The sequence below is a fragment of the Ambystoma mexicanum genome, chromosome 3p, assembly GCF_040938575.1.
Source record: "Ambystoma mexicanum isolate Mex_15411 chromosome 3p, UKY_AmexF1_1, whole genome shotgun sequence".
NCBI classification, from domain to species: Eukaryota; Metazoa; Chordata; class Amphibia; order Caudata; family Ambystomatidae; genus Ambystoma; species Ambystoma mexicanum.
In genome coordinates, this window is record NC_090925.1 from 352,538,201 (window position 1) to 352,558,757 (window position 20,557).

At 50.7% G+C, this 20,557-nt stretch overlaps 1 protein-coding gene across 7 annotated transcripts in view; it reads left to right on the plus strand.

Moving 5' to 3' along the window:
* LOC138580440 (targeting protein for Xklp2-A-like) overlaps positions 1-20,557 on the plus strand; it is a 180,921-nt gene that overhangs the window by 147,742 nt on the left and 12,622 nt on the right. For 5 of the 7 annotated variants that reach the window (XM_069650984.1, XM_069650985.1, XM_069650988.1 and 2 more), the window contains 7 exons: positions 3,832-3,976; positions 4,210-4,429; positions 4,507-4,605; positions 4,707-4,877; positions 5,008-5,154; positions 5,941-6,052; positions 6,275-6,462. In XM_069650984.1, the coding sequence (XP_069507085.1) occupies positions 3,832-3,976; positions 4,210-4,429; positions 4,507-4,605; positions 4,707-4,877; positions 5,008-5,154; positions 5,941-6,052; positions 6,275-6,462 (1,082 nt within the window). The remainder of the gene's footprint in view (positions 1-3,831; positions 3,977-4,209; positions 4,430-4,506; positions 4,606-4,706; positions 4,878-5,007; positions 5,155-5,940; positions 6,053-6,274; positions 6,463-20,557) is intronic. The other 2 variants (XM_069650986.1, XM_069650991.1) reach the window with 1 other exon arrangement.

Below are 20,557 nucleotides of genomic sequence, written 5' to 3' on the forward strand. Positions count from 1 at the left end.
GTGTCCAGGTGGCTTAATTTAGAGTTGATTATTCCCACCAACTCAAAGGGGAAAAGTCGTTCTTGCAGGGGCTTCTCTAACGATGTGAACTTGGCAAGTAGTCACTGCAGCTCTGCTTCACCGGGCAAACCAACGGTCCAGGAGTTGCGGTAGGCATCCTCTTCAAGCTCTTCTTCGGTTTCTTCGTCTAGTGGTCAACTCTGCCTTTTAGTCAGTTCTCTCCCATTCATGCCAGGTTAGCTGTCACTCACCCAGCAGGGTGGCTGTCCTGGTCAGCCAGCCATTCACCAGAATGCATTTGGGTCTCCTAGGAGACCAAGTACAGGGAGTTTCGGACACCTCCCCCCGCCCCACTTCCTGCCTACCCCAGACACTCGGGCGCCAGAAGCGAGTTTCTCTCAGAAACCCTGCCAAAGGCAAAATGAACAAAGAGACCCAACCTGGTTTGGCGCGCAGAGAAACTCTCTAGAAGGACTTTTTCACAAGGACCTGGCGAAAAAAGATTGGGCACCATTTAAGTGAAGATGGCTGGACGCAATTTTGAAAGATGGCTCCCGCGGTTACTTTACCAGAGCCGCGGAACGGTCGCAGTAAATGCAAACCAAGGTAGATCAAAACAAAACCACTGCCACCAGCCATTCAATTGAGGAAAGGGTAACACAAAACATGTCACATGGGCATTTAGACACCGGGGATACTAAGTAACCCCTCCAGCACGCTATAGTAAGATAGGGTGTGCTAGGTCTAGCAAGTACAATGCTAATTAAAGTCAATTTCACTTTACTGCTCTGGGAAACGGTTGATCCCAGAGAAGGTATTTAAATCCTGGGAAATCTGGAAGATTTACAGCACTGCACTGAAGGTGCTTTTTGACACAATTGTAAGATTCCTATGGAGTTGGTTAGACTCCATAACCAAATGAAACCGTGTATAAAATCACAGAATACATGGGGGGGGGGGGAGTAGAGGGGGGGTGTCTCACTCTCTCCAGGTAACTCAAAATCCAGCGAAGTTGCTGGGGGTCTCGAAGGTGGAGGGAATTAGCGCATTTTTGAGAATTCTACCTAACACTTATATCTACTCTGTGGTTCTAAATTAGGATTCAATGAACGCTAGTACTGGGGAACTGGAAGTGAAGACACGGTGCCCCAAACATTATCCAGGAGAAACACTAACTTTTTGAACGTTATGTAGAATTCTTTTAAATGGTAACTGTCCTAATTCTTGAGTAACCTTTTCAAATATCCAAAGTTAAATTAATCGTAGAGAACAAAAGTGGGAAAGTAGCACGAGAAACTTGGCAGACCGCGAAAGAAAGAGCATGACACCTGAAACGGTATAAGAACTGGGTGACAAGTTTTAAGAAAAAAAGCACAAGAGCAGGAAGAGTGTATGCTAATGGCGCTGAAGGATAAGACTGCGAAAGAAATGTGGGAAAAACATAACGCTTAACCAAGCAAGCCGGCTGCCCAGTGTAATCCTGGCAACAAATTGGATTGAAATTTTTCCAAAGTTCTTGCTATTAACAAGGCTAATGAGGCAGAACATTTTAGGGAGAAATATGTTGGGAAAACGATTTGACAGAACATGAAATATACAATAGAATTAAACTACAACATTCTTCAGATATCAGACCTGATGGACTGTTGAATATTGTCCTTAAACGCAACCCAGAAGAATGGGCAGGATTCCTAGAGACGGTCTGACTACATCGTAGTAACAAAAAACTGCCAGCAACATGGACATTGGGAATAATTGCCATTTATAAAAAGGGGCACAGAATGGATCCTGTCAAGTATAGGCCAATCGCCTTATTGGATGTCCACAGAAAAATCTTAGCGTCTCATTTGCAAGAACTATCAACTTAGGCAGAAAAAACAAAGATCGTTGTCCCGGACAAACAGGGTTTACAATGTATACAAGAACAGAATTGAACTTATTCATACTCTCATTAGTAAAACTGGAAGCAATAAAAGCAACTAAGCGGTTTATCGCATTTATTGGTTTTTTTTTTTAAAGAAGCTGTGAATAGTGTGAATAGAAGAGAACTCAAATGGAAGTGCCCAGTTGACTTGTTATCCATGATCAAGGCTTCATTAAAAAAACAGGTGTTTGGATAAAGGAAATCTATATAAAGAAATGGAATCAAAAGGATGTGAAACGGGGTTGCCCACTTGCGGCCACCCTTTTAAATTTCTACATGGCAGATTTACCGGCAATGACAAAGGATGGCAACCTAAATCCACCAACTTCATAAACCACGCCAAAATAACGTCACTGGTCTACGCAGACTACCTTGTAGTAATTGACCAAACGGTGAACAGTCTATAAAGGAATAAATAATATTTATGAATATATGCAACAAAATGACCTAAAAATCAATAAAACAAGGATTCTAGAAATGGGCAAAAATGAGGGCGGAAAAACAATTCCAATGGAAGCTTGGAGGAAGAGGGCTTGAATCAGTAGATTTGATTAAAAATATTTTGGAATCCAGTTCAATATCGATTGGTCAGATGTTAGCCGAACTAGTAAAGTTTCATCTTGGTACGGAAAATTCACAATGATACTACCCTTAAGTTTTTACTGACAAAGTGATACTTTGCATAACTTATGGTGGAGAGGCAATGCTTAACATAGATTGAGAAATTTGCCCAAAACTTGAGTACGATTTAACAATCTGCCTATATTGGTAATGAGAACAGAACTGGGGCTGCAGTCTCTGCATTCAGTGATAACCTGGAAATCCTTTAATCTATTTAAGGAAAATGATGGAAGAAAATCCAGCACTGCCATATATACTTGAAACCAGAAGGCAAAGGATCTGTAATACTGAGCGACTGAAAGAGTGTGAAACATCTAGAAGCACTACATTCATCAGTGTATGTGACATCTAACCCAGAAGGTGAAAGAAAAATTGCAAGTGATCATGGAAAATTGAATAAAATACCTACAGCAGTTCGCCAGTAAATTCCCTAGAGATCAATTATTTTGAATCCGGTTAAACATCTCTCAAATTACTATCTGTGGCGGACAGGAAAAAGGGGAACAGAATATGTGTAGAAGAAAAAAACAGAATTGGTAAGACACTAACTCAGTGTAAAGTACTGACGGAAAGAACAGTATTACTGGTGAAAGTACAGAATCGGCAGAAGACGGTAGAGTTTTTTTTATCAGTGAAAAAATAGGCCTAATGTGTGCTGGAATAAACTTCCTAGAAAGTGATAACTGAGGCGACTGAAGCCTCAATGAAATGCACTGACCTAACGAACTGGAAGGAATGAATTTTGGAAGTTAGTTTTAACAAAATAAAATTATTTTTAATGGACGAGTTGTCAAGGAAAAGACACTAGTGTCCTTGGTTGTGGTAATGTGTTAGTTTGTATGTAAACTAATTCACAATAAAAAGTTAATTTGACAGGTTTGTTTGTATCGCACCTAGTTTCAGGCTAAGCAGGCTCTCTTAGGCTAGATGCAGAAGCTAAATCGCTCCCACTATTTCAAACGCTACTACTGAGATCTACACATAACCTGCATAGGTTTATATAAAAGTAGTCCTGCACTTGTTGCCTCATTCTCTCCAGTTTGTCATTTGGAAGTGGGAGACAATGGGGTTTCTCCCCTTCTGTGCTGCATGCAGAGTTATCTGGTTCCTGACTAGCTGCTGGTGAGGCCTCTGCGTAGAAAACATTTTGTTTTACTCGGCAATACTGTGAAAGACTGGTTTTGTGAGTGCTTCAGTTTTGTAGGAGTGGGCAAACTATGCTAAACCGGCCTTCTGCAGTGATAACCTCTCACCCCCATTGACTATGTATTGTACTTTCTTTAAAGGTCCAGGTCCATCTCCTATCAAATGTATGAAAACCAAGTTGACTAATCCCAAGACTCCTCAGCTGGAGACAAAACGGCGCCACCGGCCAGTGACGTGCAAAAGTACAGCTGAACTGGAAGCTGAGGAACTTGATAAAATTCAGCAGTAAGTGTTGCCCTCTGCATATCTTGCTAATCCTGTGAAACTGACCTTCCAAAGTCTTCACACTAATTGTTTGTTTAGTTCTAATCATTTGGTTCATGTTATTCAGTAGGTCACTTGAGAATCTCTTGTACTAGAGTGTTTCATATGGCTACTGCATGACCTTGAATTGCATGTTTTTCTGGCTCCTCTATGGCACATACTGTAATCTTATTGGGGTTGTCTGATTTTTACAGATACAAATTCCGTGCCCAGGAATTGGATCCCAGGGTCTTGGATGGAGGATTGGTCCTCCCAAAGATGCAGTCTGTCAAAGAGCCCACCAAGCCAATAGGCTTCAATTTGGAGCTTGAAAAGAGGATTCAGGAGCGGGAAGCAAAAAAGGAGGAACCAGAAGAGGAAAGGTTCACATTTCATTCAAGGCCTTGTCCAACAAAAATGCTTGAGGAAGTGGTGGTAAGAAGGAGCACACACTGGACCTGTAGCATTGAGCCTTTAATTTCGTCACTGAACTAATTAAAGATTTATTTTAGGGTGTTCCAGAGAAGATATGTCTTGCACCTACAGTCCCCAAGTCACCAGCCTTTGCTTTGAAGTACAGAGTTCGTAGACCTGCACTTGAAGAAGAGCAGGTATGTTTTCAGACAAAACCTAGTCCTTATTGATTTTCTTTATTTCTCCCATGACCATGCCAGTAAACATTGAATAAATCGTTTGCATGCCTCCTGTTTAGGAAGAGGCTCCAGTGATCAAAGCCAATCCCATGCCTCACTATGGTGTTCCATTTAAACCTAAAATTCAAGAACAAAAGACGGTGGAGCCTGCACCCTTCTCCTTTGATTCTAGAGATCAAGAGCGTCGGGCACAGAAGGAGAAGAAACTGGAAGAACTAAGAAAGGAGGAGGTGCGTCATATCTGGTTTTTCTTTTAGATGGAGGGAGGCTCATGCAAGCAGTTTCAGTTGGTGGTTAAATAGTCAATGTGCTTTAAATGGGAAGGATCCTGTACTTGTCTGACTGTTTCACCTTTCACAGGTGCCAACATTCAAAGCCCTGCCTCTTCCTCACTTTGACCAAGTTTCCCTGCCTGAAAAAAAAGTGAAAACTGTTACAAACCCACAGCCCTTTCACCTACAAATAGAGGAGCGGGCAGCAAAGAAATCACAGCGCTGGAAACAGCAGGTCTGTAGGCACTTTTGACCAGCAGATGTCTTGTTTGGAGAATGTGAGCCAATGTGTGCATGGACTTGAGCTGGACTGTGAAGTATGCAGTTGCCACTGGTGAATACAAAAAATATAGTGAATTGAACAACATGTAACTTTGGTTTGTCTAGAAGATAACACCGACTGAGTGTGGCATGAGTTTATATGTAAATGTTCAGAGCACGTGATGTACACTATTCCAAATGAAACCAATTTACATTAACAATAGGGGGCAGGGGGCAAACCTCGTGGTACTTTCTTTGCGATGGGGATGACTAGGAGTTAAGATCATTCAATGAGGGGGTTGAAAATGGGAATTGTGGAGGTTAACGGTACATAGAGAAATGATTGGAGTTTGGAGAATACACGATCAAGATGTAGGGGCAAAGCTACGACTGTTTAATTGGCAAACATGAACATTGGCTGGGAAGGACAGCCAATGAAGAGCAGCTAGAGGATGCAGAAATGTGGGAAAGAACAAGAGACCAAATTTGGCAAACAAGGGGGGGGGGAACAAAATCGGAATTAAGAGAAGTAAAATCGAATCAGAAGGAAAATAATGGGAAGGGTGGTAGAGTTTTTTTTTTTTTTTTTTTGGAGGAGTTCATGTGAAGGGAGTGATCATGTATCCTCTGCAAGATGGCGTCGAGCAAATGGTGGAGTTGTGATTTGAATGTCATTAGACTTGCATTTTTAACACCAGCTCTGCAGCAAGGTAACCTGCTGGTGTAGAAGTCTGAGTAACTGACCAGTCTTCCTCTGTAGATTGAAGAGGAGCTGAGGCAGCAGAAGGAAGCCGCATGTTTCAAAGCCCGTCCCAACACGGTCATCCACCAGGAACCTTTTGTACCCAAAAAAGACAGCAGGGTTTTGTCAGGTGAGCTCTCCCCACGTCATAGCAACAATGGGATTGGAGCCTACAGTTTGTCATAGCTTGTAGACTTTTTGTATTTCAAGCTAATGTCATGTGAGCAGTTTGCTTCCATTCACTATCGGGAGGGAGGTGGCATGGGGGCGCTTGCAGAGGGCGGTCACTCACACTTGGAATGTTCTGTTGCTTTTCAATTGCACCAATGTTTTCATCTGTCTCCAAACTTAGAGAGCCTTTCTGGTTCCATAGTTCAGGAAAGTTTTGAGTTGGCCACAGAGAAGCGTGCCAAGGAGAGGCAGGAATTTGAAAAGAGACTTGCTGAGCTAGAAGCCATAAAGGAAAAGATACAAGAAGAGGAACATATTAGGAAGCAAGAACATGAAAAGGAAGAGCTTGCTCAAAGGAGACATGACCTGGTAAGGCAATTAACCTATATTACAAAAGTATAACCTAATATTGATATGGACCCACAATGTCTTAGGACTGTAGACCTGCTAAAATTTCTCTTCATAAAAGTCACTCTGGCCTAGCCCCAACTGGTGAGATGTTAGCAGGAAAAAGTCTACTAGTAATGCACAAGTCTTTGTCCTACTTCTTGCCTTTCGAAAAGGACTGCTACCTGTCATGTTCATACTTTCATTTCAGCTTTTATTTTTATACCATTAATGTGTCCCTTCGACGTCTATTGGAATATTGTAATCTGTTTGCACAATACATGTTTTCCAAGGTGCAATACTAAAGATTATACCTCGATGCACAGCTTCTGTCTCTCCTTGAATACTTTGTACAAACTGTTGCGAGAATTTTAATTTGTTGTGCGACTTGCCCAGCATGGGGTCTGGCATGGATGCACATGCTCATGAATATTTTGTTAGGCTGGGAATCCTCTAAAGGAAAAGTTTCACTTTAAAACTATCTCTCTTCTAAACCAATCAATGTCCTCTGGTTCATACTGCCCTCTCCCTAAGCTCCACTCCTGGTGGCCAGCTTCAGATATTTACCGCAAGCTTCAGTGTTGGGAGTCCTCGTTGCTCTCCAAGCTATTTCGTATCTTTTTTTGTGGATTTTTACCCAAAATAGTTTGAATTTTTACCGTTTGCTTAAATATCTTCGGACAAAGGCCGGCAGCGGGGATCCTGGTGCCAGGATGTCTGGTATGCATGGGGACCATTGTGGACCATGATTGGACCACAACTGGCATGCATGCAAGGGAGCATATCGCCTTTGGTTGTCCAGATTCGATCATGTGTCGAACTTTGGATAATTGAAGGGGGCGCTGCGTCCATTCCATGTCGCTCTACAGTGGTTCATCTTAAACTACCGAAGGAGCCAAGTATCCTGTGAGCTGAAGCAGATTTGGCGCCCTGAGCCCATTGTTGTCCCGTTGGACCCCTGTTGCTTACTTGTCACTAGAAGACTTGAGAGGGTGTAGTGGGAACAACTAATCTTGCCATCTCCTGATCTCTCGCCAATAGAGCCTTCTCTGAAGTTCCTGGGCTGTCCAGCTCTGTCCCGGGACATCACATGGGAGTGCCACCGTTTCAATTAGCGGCTTTTGGGAATCCCTAGCTTGTGGTTCTCGACACTCCTGCCAAATATCAAAGGCCTAGCTCCTGTGTCGCAAACTAGGAGTGTTGTCGCAATGCAAGCCTTTTCGGCTCCTGCATCACCCATTTTGTGGTGGTGATCACTGTGGGTGGCTTTGCCGCCTTCTCTGCTGTGCCCAGAGTCCTGCTGCACCAGAATTCTCTTCCTCCCTTTGTGGGCAGAGTTGTGGCTATTGTCCCATTGGTGACCCGGATTGGAGAGCAAAGGCAGGATTTGCAACCTCAGACTACCTCAACTAAACTGGCATAGTTTGGCCTGGATTGATGCAAGGGGCGGTGAGTACTTGTCTAACTTACCCATTTGTTACGCGCAAGAGTTCCTTGGGATCCTCTTTGGTTGGGATAGCCAGCGCTCCCCGGCCTATTCCGAAAGTCGGTAACTGCTATGTCCATGAAGGTAGACCCTTCCCTGGAGATTGGAACTCCTTCTACCCCCTTCAGGACCCTTACCTAACTGTCCAGCAGTTGCATTAGGCTACAATAGTTGTATACATGTTAAATAGTTAAATGGTGATCTGCTTTTATGGTAAGTGTTGCATTATTAATCTGGTTATTCGTGTTTTATTGGGTCTAAAATAAATGTTTAAGTATTTTTGATATACGCCGGTCTAAGAGTATTCTGTGGCTGCGTGCTCATTGTGGGCTTCTGATCACTCCCACCCCTCCTGAGACTTGGTCTTGACTGCCTGCCAAGCTACTGTGATTAGTCTGGCTTGTCCAGAAGGTGCCAGTTTCAGTAAACTAGGGTGGCCTAAACTTTTGTCCATCAGGCCAGAGTTTAGATATCCATTCTAACAGTCTGTCGACCTGGCAGCTAGGTGCAGACCTTTACTTCTGTGTGCTCCCGGTGTGTTTAGTTATTTTTTCATTTTAAATCTTCACCTCCCTTCAGTGCCTATCCTGGCGCATGTCGGCTGCGTATCTTGCGATTGTTCGTTCCCAGCCTCAGACCCCCATGCGCTCTGTCTTGAGTGGGGCCCGACCACCGCTGGGACGTGTGCAGCTTGCAGCACTTTGTCACCTGGCCATGAATAGTCTTTCAGGCTGTTCCTCCAGGTCATCTTAAAAAGTTTGTCTCCAGGACCCCACGTCAACGCAAGGTAGGCCCTTTGTTTAGTATGGCTCATCAGCGCAGAGTCTCCTTCCCGGGGGCTTCCAAAGGAAAGGGGACTTTGGATTCAGGTTCTGGCAGACCTGAGGCTGTTAAGGCTACTGGCTCCCAAGCTGAGGTGCCATGGGGCTCTTCCAGGCAGTCCACAGAGGGGCAATAAAGTTTGTCCTCTGCAAGGGTAGTCGTGTTCTACCTCCAGGATTAAATCCCTAGCAAGATCCAACACTACCAGCTCAGTAGTTGAGGGCACCCAGCCTTCCAGAGCCACCTCCTGAAGTCCTGATACAGGGAGATTTGACTACAGGCCAGAGAGCTAAGGGCTCTGAGCCTACCAGAGCCTTCTGAGGTTGCTTCAGATTCCGGTTCGAGAGCCAAGGAGTGATATTTCTTAGACAGTATGTGGCACTGGGCCTTTGCTCCATCCCGCCCAGGGCATAGCGTAAGGCTGAAGGATGGCAGAAAAGCCTGCAGCAGAGCCTGTAGGACCGGCGGCCATCTTGGCGCTGGTCCCCTTCACTCGGGAAGCAACGGTGGACCCTATGGTACAGGCGGATGGTCTCGATTTGCCTTCTCCAGCATGGGATCTGGCATGGATTCACATGCTCAGGAATATTCCCCGTCGTCAGGCCGGGAATCCCCAGTAAAGAAAAAAAATCAGTATCAGTTTCATTTCTGATCTGTCTTTCTCAGAAGTAACCAATCACTGGTCTCTAGGTCATACTGTCCCCAGCCAATGACTGCCCTCTCCCTAAACCCACCTCTAGCAGCCATCTTCAGATTTTTACCGCACGCTCCAGTGTTGGAGTCCTCGTGTTTAGCTCTTGAGCTTTTGCTGCGTTTTCGTGCTTTTTCAAGGAGAATTTCTCTATTTTCAGTCAAATAGAGCCTCAAGCTCCACCGTCTCTACATCCGAGTAACGGGGATCCATGTCAGATTTTTCTACGCCCCTCAAGGGTGAAGATTTCGTCGAGTTGCGCTTCTTGGAGTCCAGAAGTTCCTGTGGCCTACCCCAACATGGCCCAGGAGAAGGGAAGCTCGACGCCCGGAAAGCTGTTCAGGGTTTGCCCTGGATGCCAGCTGCAGAATGTGTTCAAGGAGGACGAGCACTCGAAATGTCTCCTGCCTTCATGAGGACAAAACGCACGTGGAGGACTGCGTTTTGCGGGAACATGTCGGAACGGACCATCGGGGACCGACACCTTCGTCTCCAACTGGCTGGAAGGAAAAAGCCTGTCAGGTGAGCAGTCCGAGCAGAAGTCCTGTGAGGGTGCCCCGGTGACGGGGGCCCAACAGAAGGCAAAGCACCGCGGGCACCGGGAGCGCCGAACGGTTGGGCTCCTCAGCTGCCATGCAGGGCGCACCCTCTCCAGCGCCATCAACCACGAGCTAACGCTCTGGCTCAGGGAAGAGGAAGGCCAAGAACCCGGCGAAGCTTCTGGAGAGGCCCCGGTCGAACTCTAAGGATCCGGCCGAGGGGGAGCGGGGTGGTGACCCCCCCACACCCCCAAGGTGAAGGCCACAGGCCCACATAAGGTGGCGAAGGCCTAGATTCACCCGGCTAAGGCCTCTATCGAGGAAGTTGCGGCGGCCCTGGCGACCTTGGGGCCCAGAGTCTCCCTGCCTCCGCAGAGGGAAGCCTCTTTCAGACCCATCGAAAAGACCCCCGTGAAGTCCCCGGCGGAAAAAGAGGGGGGGGGGGTTGGTGGCAATTGTCGACATGGACACAGCATCTGAGGAGGAGATGGTAGTAGTCTTAGAGGGCCTCCCCAAGGTGACGGCGGCACCGGCGAGGGTCCTAGTCACCCGTCGCTTCCGGAGCCACAGGATAACTCGGCGGCCATTTTGTTGGCGATACAATCCTTATGTTCGGAGATAAGGAATGAGATTGCCATTGCCACCGACGGAGGATCCGGAACCAGGCTCGACGGAGGAGCCAGGCCCAGGCCCGGCAGGAAGCCCCCCCCCCCCCCCCCAAACAAAGGAAGACGGATCCATCCAGCCCCGCCTTTTCAGCCCTTGCGGCCTGCTCAGCCTTTACCCACGTCCCCGTCCCTGGGGATGACACAGGGAATGGACAGGGGCACGGCCACGGCGAGTACCGACTACTACGGCGGTGACGACGGGACGGAGCTCCCATCACCCCCAGCCCGGGCCTCCCCGCCCGACGAGATCAGATCTTTCCATGCAATGATCGCCAGGGCATCTGAGCGTTTTCAGCTCTGCCCCGAATAGAAGGAAGGTTTCCTTTACCAACGGCGCGAGGCCAAGCGGAAGACAGTCCTCGCCGTGCCTCTGCTGGATGACGTCTGGGACGAGGGTCCGACGCTGCTCAAGAACCAGTCTACAACGACTGTCAACATGGGTTCTCCATTCCATTTGAATCGGGAAATCTGCCTGCCGGTATTCTTTCCGAACACAGAGGCCAAGCGTGCTTAGTATTACTTGGACCTCCAGAGTACTCCAATTCGATCTCTCGAGCGAAATCCTTCATGGAGTCTGGCATTGTTAATCACATTTCGGTGCACATCTCCCGGCACGCAGGCCTCCAAAGCGCGGATGGATGGTCGGTCCAGGCCCTTTTGGAGGTGTATACGGGCCATGGGCAAGCCGGGGTCCCACATGGATTCATGCCTATGCGGTCTGAATTAAAGCCACGGCTGTCGCCTTTCAGATACATGGTTCTTGGGATGCCATCAGCAGGGTGGCTATTTAGGCCCCTCTTTCTGTGTTCTGTAAGCACTTAGCAGCTCTGGGCAGAGATGCTGTTGTAAAGAACCTTTTTTCTTTGTATGGGGCAGGTTCCATCAGCGCCACATTCGGTCTTGTTCTGTGGAATCGCTCACAAGGATGCAGGAAAGGGGACAGGATGTAGGAGTAATTCAAGTTCTCCAGCATGGGGGTCTGGCATGGATTCACATGCTCATGAATATTCCCCGTCGTCAGGCTGGGAATCCTCGGTAAAGAAAAAACCAGTATCAGTTTCGTTTCTGATCTGTCTTTCGTAGTAATAACCAATCACTGGTCTCTGCGTCATACTGACCACAGCCAATGACTGCCCTCTACCTAAGCACCGCCTCTGGCGGCCATCTTCAGATTTTTACCGCACGTTCATGTGTTGGGATCCTCGTGCTATTGCTCTCGAGCGTTAGTGCTATTTTTTTCACGTTTTTTCTCAAAAACTTTGTTTTTTCGGTCAAAAGAGCCTCAAGCTCCACCGACTCTCCATCCGATCAACGGGGACCCGTTTCGGATTCGTCTGCACCCCTCAAGGGTGAAGATTTCGTCGAGCTACGCTTTTGGAGGACTCCAGAAGTTTCTCAGGCCCGGTCATGGCCCAGGAGAAGGGAAGCTCGACGCCCGGAAAGCTGTTCAGGGTCTGCCCTGGATGCCAGCTGCAGAACGTCTTCAAGCCTACATGAGGACAAGACGCACGTGGAGAAGGACTGTGCGTTTTGCGGCAACATGTCGGAGCGGACCATGAAGGACCGCCATCAACGTCTCGCCAACTGGCTAGAAGGGAAGAGCCCGTCCGGCGAGAAGAAGAGGAAGAAATCCGAGCGGTCTTCTAAGACCTTTGAGGACGCCCCGGCGACGGGGGTCCAACATAAGGCCAAGCACCGCGAGTCCGCTGGCACCGGGAGCGCCGAACGGTCGGGCTCTACGGGCGCCAGGCAGGGCGCACCCTCCCCGGCACCATCAACCACGAGCCAACGCTCTGGGTCGGGTAAGAGGAAGGCCGAGCACCCGGCGAAGCTCCTGGAGAGGCCCCGGTCGAGCTCGAAGGCGGAGGGGGAGCGAGGCAGTGTCCCCCCCCCCCCCCTCAAGGATAAGGCGGTGAGCGCACCTAAGGTGGTGAAGGCCTTAATCCATCCGGCCAAGCCCTCTATCGAAACTGTCGCGGCGGCCCTGGCTCAGCCTGTGGAGGCTACACCAGTGGTGGCGACCTCGGGGCTCAGAGTCTCCCTGCCACCTCGGAGGGAGTCCTCTTTTGTGCCCATCGATAGGACCCCCGTGAAATCCCCCGTGGGGAAGAAAAAGGGGGGGCAGGGCGTCGTCGTAGATTCGGCCTCAACCTCGGAGGAGGAGCTGGTCGAGGTCTTAAGCCACGGCCTCGGCGTGGAAGAAGACCGGCCCGTCGGGATGGATCCCGACGCAGGGGACGACGAGGGTACCGACGGGGCCCCTGATCGCCCGTCGGATTCCCCTCTGCCAGCGCCGCGAGACAACTCGGCGGCCATTTTGTTGGCTATACAGTCCTTATGCTCAGAGATAAGGACGAGACTACCGTTGCCGACGGAACCTCTCCCGTCGGGGGACCCAGAACCGGGACCTTCTGGTGTTCCCCCTACCAAGAAAAGAAGGATCCACCCTCCACCTCCTTTTCAGCCGTCGCGCCCCTTCCAGCCCTCCTCCCCGTCCACCCGAGGGGATGATACGGGGACTGACACGGCAGCAACGGGTACGGACGACGAGGTTTACAACGAGGATGTACCGTCGTCGCCTCCCACCAGGGCTTCTCTGCCCGACGAGATTGGATCGTTCCACTCTATGATCGCCAGGGCATCCGAGCTTTTCCAACTCTGCCCTGAGGAGAAGAAGGAAGGTTTCCTTTATCAGCGGCGCGAGGCCAAGAGGAAGACGGTCCTCGCGGTGCCTCTATTGGACGACATTTGGGATGAGGGCCTCACCCTCCTCAAGAACCCTTCCACGACGCCAGCTAGAAGAGACCGGTACGAGAAAAAGTACCGGGTCCCGGACACGGCCCCCCTGTGCCTCCGGGCGCAGCCTACCCCGGACTCCGTCGTCTCCGCGGCGGCCAGGAAAAAAGCGGGGGGGGGTGCGGTCTCCACATCGACTTCCCCACCGGACGGCGAGGGAAAGAAATTGGACGCTATGGGACGCAGAGTCATCTCGTCTGCAGCGACGACGATTAAAGTTGCCAACGCCTTGGCTATCGTGGCCCGATACGACAGGGAGCTCTGGTACAAACTGGCTCCCCTGCTGGACTTCTTGCCGGACGACAAGAGGGCAGAGGCCCTGGAGATCCTGCAGGAAGGTGAGGTGGCTTCGGACCACGCCATTACCGTTGCGACGGACATCGCCGACACTGGGTTCCGCCAGTTGGGCAACGGCGTTTGCCTTAGGCGGCGTAGATGGCTCAAGGCTACGGACTTCCGTCAAGACGTTCAGACCAGAGTCCTGGACATGCCCTTCGATGGGAACAACCTGTTTGGGAAAACAGTGGACGATTCCCTTCAGGCCATTAAAGCGGACACCGAGACGGCCCGGGCCCTTGGAGTTCTGCAACAACGACGGACGCCCTTTCGGAGCTGCGGAGGCAAGGGCGCCTCCAAAGGTTCCGGCGGCGGTTTCTCCTCCTACCGTCAAGCAGCCCGCTCGTCGTCTCAGGAGGCCTACAGAGGACGAGGCAAGTCTGGCGGACCCCGCCGTCGTCGCCAAGGACAAGGCGCTAAAGCCTCGTCGAAGCAGGATTGAACCGGCCGGGGGGTCGGGCCCCCACCGAAGCACCCCGGTGGGAGGCCGGCTGGCGAGCTTCGTCAGCGTGTGGGAGTCCATCTCCACCGACCGTTGGGTGCTGGACGCCTTGGCCCGGGGCCACGCGCTCGAGTTTCAAAGAAAGTGTCCGCGCGTCCCCCCCGTGGCCAGGAAAGAACTTCACGTCCCTCAACTTCTCCTGGAGGTGAAGGCGATGCTCAAGAAGGGCGCCATCGAACTCGTCCCAAAGAGGCTTCGGGGCTCCGGAGTCTACTCGAGATACTTCCTCGTGAAGACGGGGGGATGGCGCCCCATCCTGGACCTGCGACGTCTGAACAAGTTCATCAAGGCGCAAAAGTTCCAGATGGTCACCCTCCAGCACGTCCTGGGTCAGCTGGAGGAAGGAGACTTCCTGTCGTCGTTGGATTTGGAGGATGCCTACTTCCATATTCCCATCTTGAAGGGGCACTGAAAATTCCTCAGGTTTGTGGTCCAAGGGCGTCATTACCAGTTCAAAGCCCTCCCCTTCGGTCGGCACCCAGGGTGTCCAAGTGCCTCGCACCGGTGGCGGCTCAGCTGCGCCGCGAAGGGATCCACGTCTACCCCTACCTGGACGACTGGCTCATCCGAGCCAAGACAAGGGAGCTCGCCGTGGTTCACACGGCAAGGACCGTCCAACTTCTCACGGACCTGGGATTCTCCGTGAACTACGCCAAATCCCACCTGGTGCCCACGCAAGACGCTCTGTTTCTGGGAGCGAGGCTCAACACAGTGTCCTTTCTGGCCTCCACGTCGGAGGAGAGAACCAGGACCATCCTGGGCAAGGTGCAGCGGATATTGGTGGCCGACGCGGCCAAGGTGAGGTCCATCAAGTCCCTCCTCGGAATGATGTCTTCCTGCATCTACCTCATTCCCATGTGCAGGCTCCGGATGCGCCCGTTGCAGGAGTTCCTGGACGCGCGCTGGATCCAAACGACGGGCAGCTTCGAGGAAAGGATCACACTCGACGAGAGTTTCCGACGAGCCATCCGGTGGTGGGGCACCCGCGCGCATCTGACGGCGGGCATGGACTTCCAGACCCCAGCCCACCAGGAGACAGTGACCACGGAGGCCTCCCTGGAAGGGTGGGGAGCGCACACCGAAAATCTGCACGCAAGAGGCCTTTGGCTCCCGACGGAGAAATCCCTACATATCAACGTCCTGGAGCTCCGTGCAGTGTTTTGGGCCCTCAGGTCCTTCCTTCCGTCCCTCAAGGGCAAGGTGGTGAGGATCTTCACCGACAACACCACCACCATGTTTTACATCAGGGAACAGGGCGGAACCAGGTCCCCAGCACTGTCCAAGGAGGCGCAGGACCTGTGGCATTGGGCAGTCGCCCAAGGGATGTTTCTGGTGCAGTTTCATCTGGCAGGTATAAAAAACATCATCGCCGACTCACTCAGCAGGGAGCTGCGCTCGTGCCACGAGTGGGAACTACGGCAGGATCTAGTGGATCGCCTCTTCCGACGGTGGGGCACACCCCAGATCGACCTGTACGCGACGGCAACGAACTCCAAGTGCCGGAGGTTCGCCAGCAGGTTTCCCCAGGTGAGGAACATGGGCAATGCTTTCTCGTTCCCCTGGGAGGGCCTGTTCCTCTACGCGTTCCCTCCTTTGCCACTGCTAATCCGGCTCGTCAACCAGCTCAAGAGGTCACGGTGCAGGATGATCCTCGTCGCACCTGCGTGGCCGAGGCAGATATGGTTCCCGGACCTTCTGGACTTGTCAGCGTCCCCGCCAATCAAGCTGCCGGTGGACGCGGATCTGCTCTCCAGGGAAGGAGGCGCCATCCTCCACCACGACCCGAAATCGCTGAACTTGCAGGCCTGGCTCCTGCAGCGCTAGAGTTTGGAGGATACGACATACCGGCCGACTGCAGAGAGGTTCTTGCAAAGGCCAGGGCGTCCTCGACTCTTAAATGCTACGGACACAAATGGAAGAGGTTCTCTGTCTGGTGCCACGCACAGAAGATTAACCCTCTAAGGATTACGGCTCCCCAAGTACTGTCGTACCTGTTGACGCTGGCCAAGGCTGGACTGGCACACGCGTCATCAAGATTCATCTTGCTGCGATCTCCCGATACACCAGAACCACGGGGCGGACGTCCTTGTGGTCTCATCGTCTGGTGAAAGAGTTCATGAAGGGACTGTTCAGATCGTTCCTGCCGGTGACGGCTCCGGCCCCGGCGTGGTAGCTCAGCTTGGTGCTGACCAAGCTCATGGGACCTCCGTTCGAGCCTCTGCACTCGGCCCCGTTGAAGTTCCTGTCGTGGAAAACAGCGTTTCTTGTGGCCATCTCCTCCGCACGACGAGTGGGAGAGATCCAGGCCCTATCTTGCAAGCCACCATACTTGACTTTTCACGACACAAGGGTGGTGCTCAGGACGCACCCCTCATTCACGCCCAAGGTGCCGTCGGACTTCCACCTCAACAAACCCTTGGTGTTGCCTGTGTTTTTCCCGTCGCCTTCGTCGCCGGCTGAGAGGACTTTGCACTCGCTTGATGTGGCTAGAGCGCTGAAGTTCTACGTGGACCGCACGAAGTGTTTTCGGAAGACGTCAACTCTTTGTGAACTTTGGACCTGTCAATCAGGGGAAGGCTCTCTCGAAGGCTTCCATTTCCAGATGGCTCTCCGGCTGTATCATGTACGGTCATCGGTTGGCAAACCGACCGCTGCCTGGCCGTCCGAGAGCCCATTCCACCAGAGCGATCGCAGCTACCATGGAGTTCCTATCTGGTGTGCCCCTGCTGGACATATGCAGGGCTGCTACGTGGAGGTCGACGCACACCTTCACGAAATTCTACTGCGTCGATCGGGATTCCAGGGAGGAGTCCAGGGTCGGCCAAGCAGTGCTGCGCAACCTGTTCGCCTGAGGTGAGCCTGGTGAGGAGGTAAGATTGCTTAATGTTGAGTTTGATGTAATGCTTAATGTTGAGCCTTTGCCACCTCCCGTGGTTGTGCATGTGTGTACTGCTATGTATTCTTTATTCATGAGCATGTGAATCCATGCCAGACCCCATGCTGGAGAAGGAACAAGTTACTTACCTGTAACTGTTGTTCTCCAGCATGGGTCTGGCATGGATTCACATGCGAACCCTCCCGCCTACCCCTCTGCGGCTCGTCACTTGGTCATACTGCGACTTCACGTGCTTCCAAATCTGAAGATGGCTGCCAGAGGCGTGGCTTAGGTAGAGGGCAGTCATTGGCTTTGGTCAGTATGACGCAGAGACCAGTGATTGGTTGCTACTATGAAAGACAGATCAGAAACAAAACTGATACTGGTTTTTGCTTTACCGAGGATCCCCAGCCTGACGACGGGGAATATTCATGAGCATGTGAATCCATGCCAGACCCATGCTGGAGAACAACAGTTACAGGTAAGTAACTTGTTCCTTGGTGGTGATGGCAGCTTTGTATATATAATTTCTCCAGCATTGGATCTTTCCTGGATTCACATGCTTAGAATATGCCCCGTCAGGCTGGAAACTCTCTCCCAGCCTGACGGAATATTCTAAGTATGTGAATCCATCAAAGATGCCAAACCAATGCTGGAGAAATGGAGTTACAAGAAAAACTATTCCCTTTTGCGGAGGCTAGGAAAGGTGTCTGGACATGGGACGTTTTTTCTCCATAGGTTTTCCAGGGTTCTTTTCTGTTTGCGTATTATCAGTTATTCTGTCAACCAGTTCTGGTTGTTGGGTTTGTTGTGAATCGGGGGGAGGCAGTGTGCGGGGGTTGGGAGGCGGGGTGGGGGTTCAGTGTTAATCGTGGTGGGCATATTGAGGTGCATAATCCAGGCAAGGATCCAGCCTTTGTCATGAGTAGGGTGTGGTGATGGTTTGTGAGTAATTTATTTCTTGAAGTGTAGCGCAAAGGGCTGATGCCATGGAAACTGGTGTCAAAGCCAAGGTAAAAATATGAATTTGGTGCTGGGTTTGATGGGCGATGAGAGGAGAAGGTGATATCTGTGTCCGTGCAGCTAAGGTTGGTATGCTGTAGGTACAGTAGTAGGATATTGATAGTTGTTTGAGGACATTGCTCCATTTTAGTAAGCCACAATTCATTGCCTCGTAGGAGGGAGGTATGGATGATTTGGAGCCGCCACCGCCAGGATTAGCGGATTGGTCTGATCTGGGTATGGAGTAACCATTTAGGATGGCGAGAAATGGGGTGGGCCCGGCTGCCTCTTGCAAACAGTTTTCTGTGATGGCAAGCAGATCTAGGTCCTTATCCAAAATGAGGTCATGTTTCTCGAAGGCATAGGTACAGAATGAGCATGCGTTAAGGGTGCAGGCGATGTGATTGGGTTTAGGGGCAGTGGGGGAGGAGGGTAGTTGGCGCCTTCATTGGGCGATGAGTTAGTGTAGAGGTCATCCTGGTAGATCTGTTTCTTAGAGATGGAACATGGGGGTGTGATTCGTGGTGTGGGTGCGGGCACAGCCGCTGTAGTCTAACTTTGCAAATGCAGGCTAGGGAGCTTCTCTTTTTTGTTGGTGGCGAGGGGTTGGTTCCCTGTCGATAGCCATTGGTTGTATGGTAGTGGAGAAGGGGTTTAGTGTGTGTGGGGTGGGGGGGGGGTTGTGGCCAGATGAAGTAGACACACCATATTGCAAGCCTTTTTTGGCAACCTCAGGAGCAATACAGGCAAGCATTTTGTAGCGCAAGGGGGGCACAGTGCATTACTCATGCGTCTGGTCACCTTTACTCCATCCTTGAGGGTGTCCCCAACATGGGGACAGTACTAAAACCTTTTGGCAGCGAAAAATGGAGCTTACCCATTTAAAGTTTAGTATATCATGTGGGGGTGCAGCCTCTGGCGTAGAGTGTCCTGCCCTCCGGCACCTTGTTAAAGATTTCCTTTAGGTGCAATTTTCCCTCCCTTTATGGACCCACCCTGAACTGCTTGCTTTTGTTTGGCTTACTTAACCTGACCTCTTCCAGTGGAGCACAGCCTTCAGCTGCACTCCCCTGGGCTTCTGTTCATTTGTTACGGGGAAACCGGCATGTCCTTCAGTCTGTCAGTACTGGGAAACTTTCTGTTAGTCTTTTACTATTTTGCCATTTCTTGTAACTTTTTATCTGTGACAAGCAGCTTACAGTGCATAGGTATCCTTTTGCTTTAATCCACCCTCTAAGGATTTGTTTACTTTTAGTATGTTTAATTTGCTTTTATGGACCATATCACGTTTACCACCTTTGGCCGTGCCAGTCTTTTGTTCTGTGCTTTGGCCATTTTGTCCCCTTGCCTCCCCCCAGGTCGAGAGACCTGAGTATTCCTTATTTGGTCATGCAGCCTACCGCGAAAACTGCATCTTTCGTGGGCTCCTGCATGTTGCGTGTGCTAGTGCCCAGCAAGAGGGTGGTTGGGGACTGTCTGGTCCCAATCCACACACTACTGGTATGTCTGGAACCAGTGGCCTTTGACCCACACCTGGCTTGAATGCAAGAGCAGATCTTACATTGGCTATCCCAGATTTGAGGGCAAAACAAATCTTGGATAAGAGACTGGGCTCTGCATTCATTCCAGGTCGCTCAACTGAATTTCACACTTAAATACAGAAGCCAAGTATCCTGAAACGGAAGAGGGTGCTGGGGACGTGCTGGAAGGTTTGGCACCCTGATCCTGCTGTCGTCACGTTGGCGCCCTGCTTTTGCATTTAACCAAGAAGGGCTGCAAGGGCACTTCGGCCCTTTAAGTATTGATAATGTTATTTATATAGCGCCTTCATCCAAAGCGCTTTACAGCGCATATTTACATACCATACCCAACCGGAATTGGTACTTTTTTATCGACCTCGGAAGGATGAAGGGCTGAGTTGGCCTTGGCGGGATTCGAACCTGCGACCTGCAGATCACGCTCAAATTACAGCAGTGAGCGCTCAACCAATTTACCGGCATAAGATAGCTCAGCAGGTTGAGCGCTCGCTGAGTAGTGGGACCAACTACTTCAGCACCTCCTGTTTACCCTCGGAAAGAGCCTCTTAAGAAGTGTTCCTGCGACATCCAGCAAACTGACCAGCTCAAACCCATGGTATTGTATAGGAGCGGCGTCGTCCCAAGTTGAGACTCAAGACTTTGGAAATCACTTACTTGTGGTCCTGGGCCCTCCATCTTGTTGTCCTAGCACCTCTGGGTTGCGATTTGAGTGTGCCACACTGTGAACATTTGTGGTCCGTGTCGCCCTGCTGTGGTGATGGTCGCTGTAAGCGCCTGCAGACCTGCCTGCCGCCCCCCTCCCCTGGAACTGTCTTCCTTTCT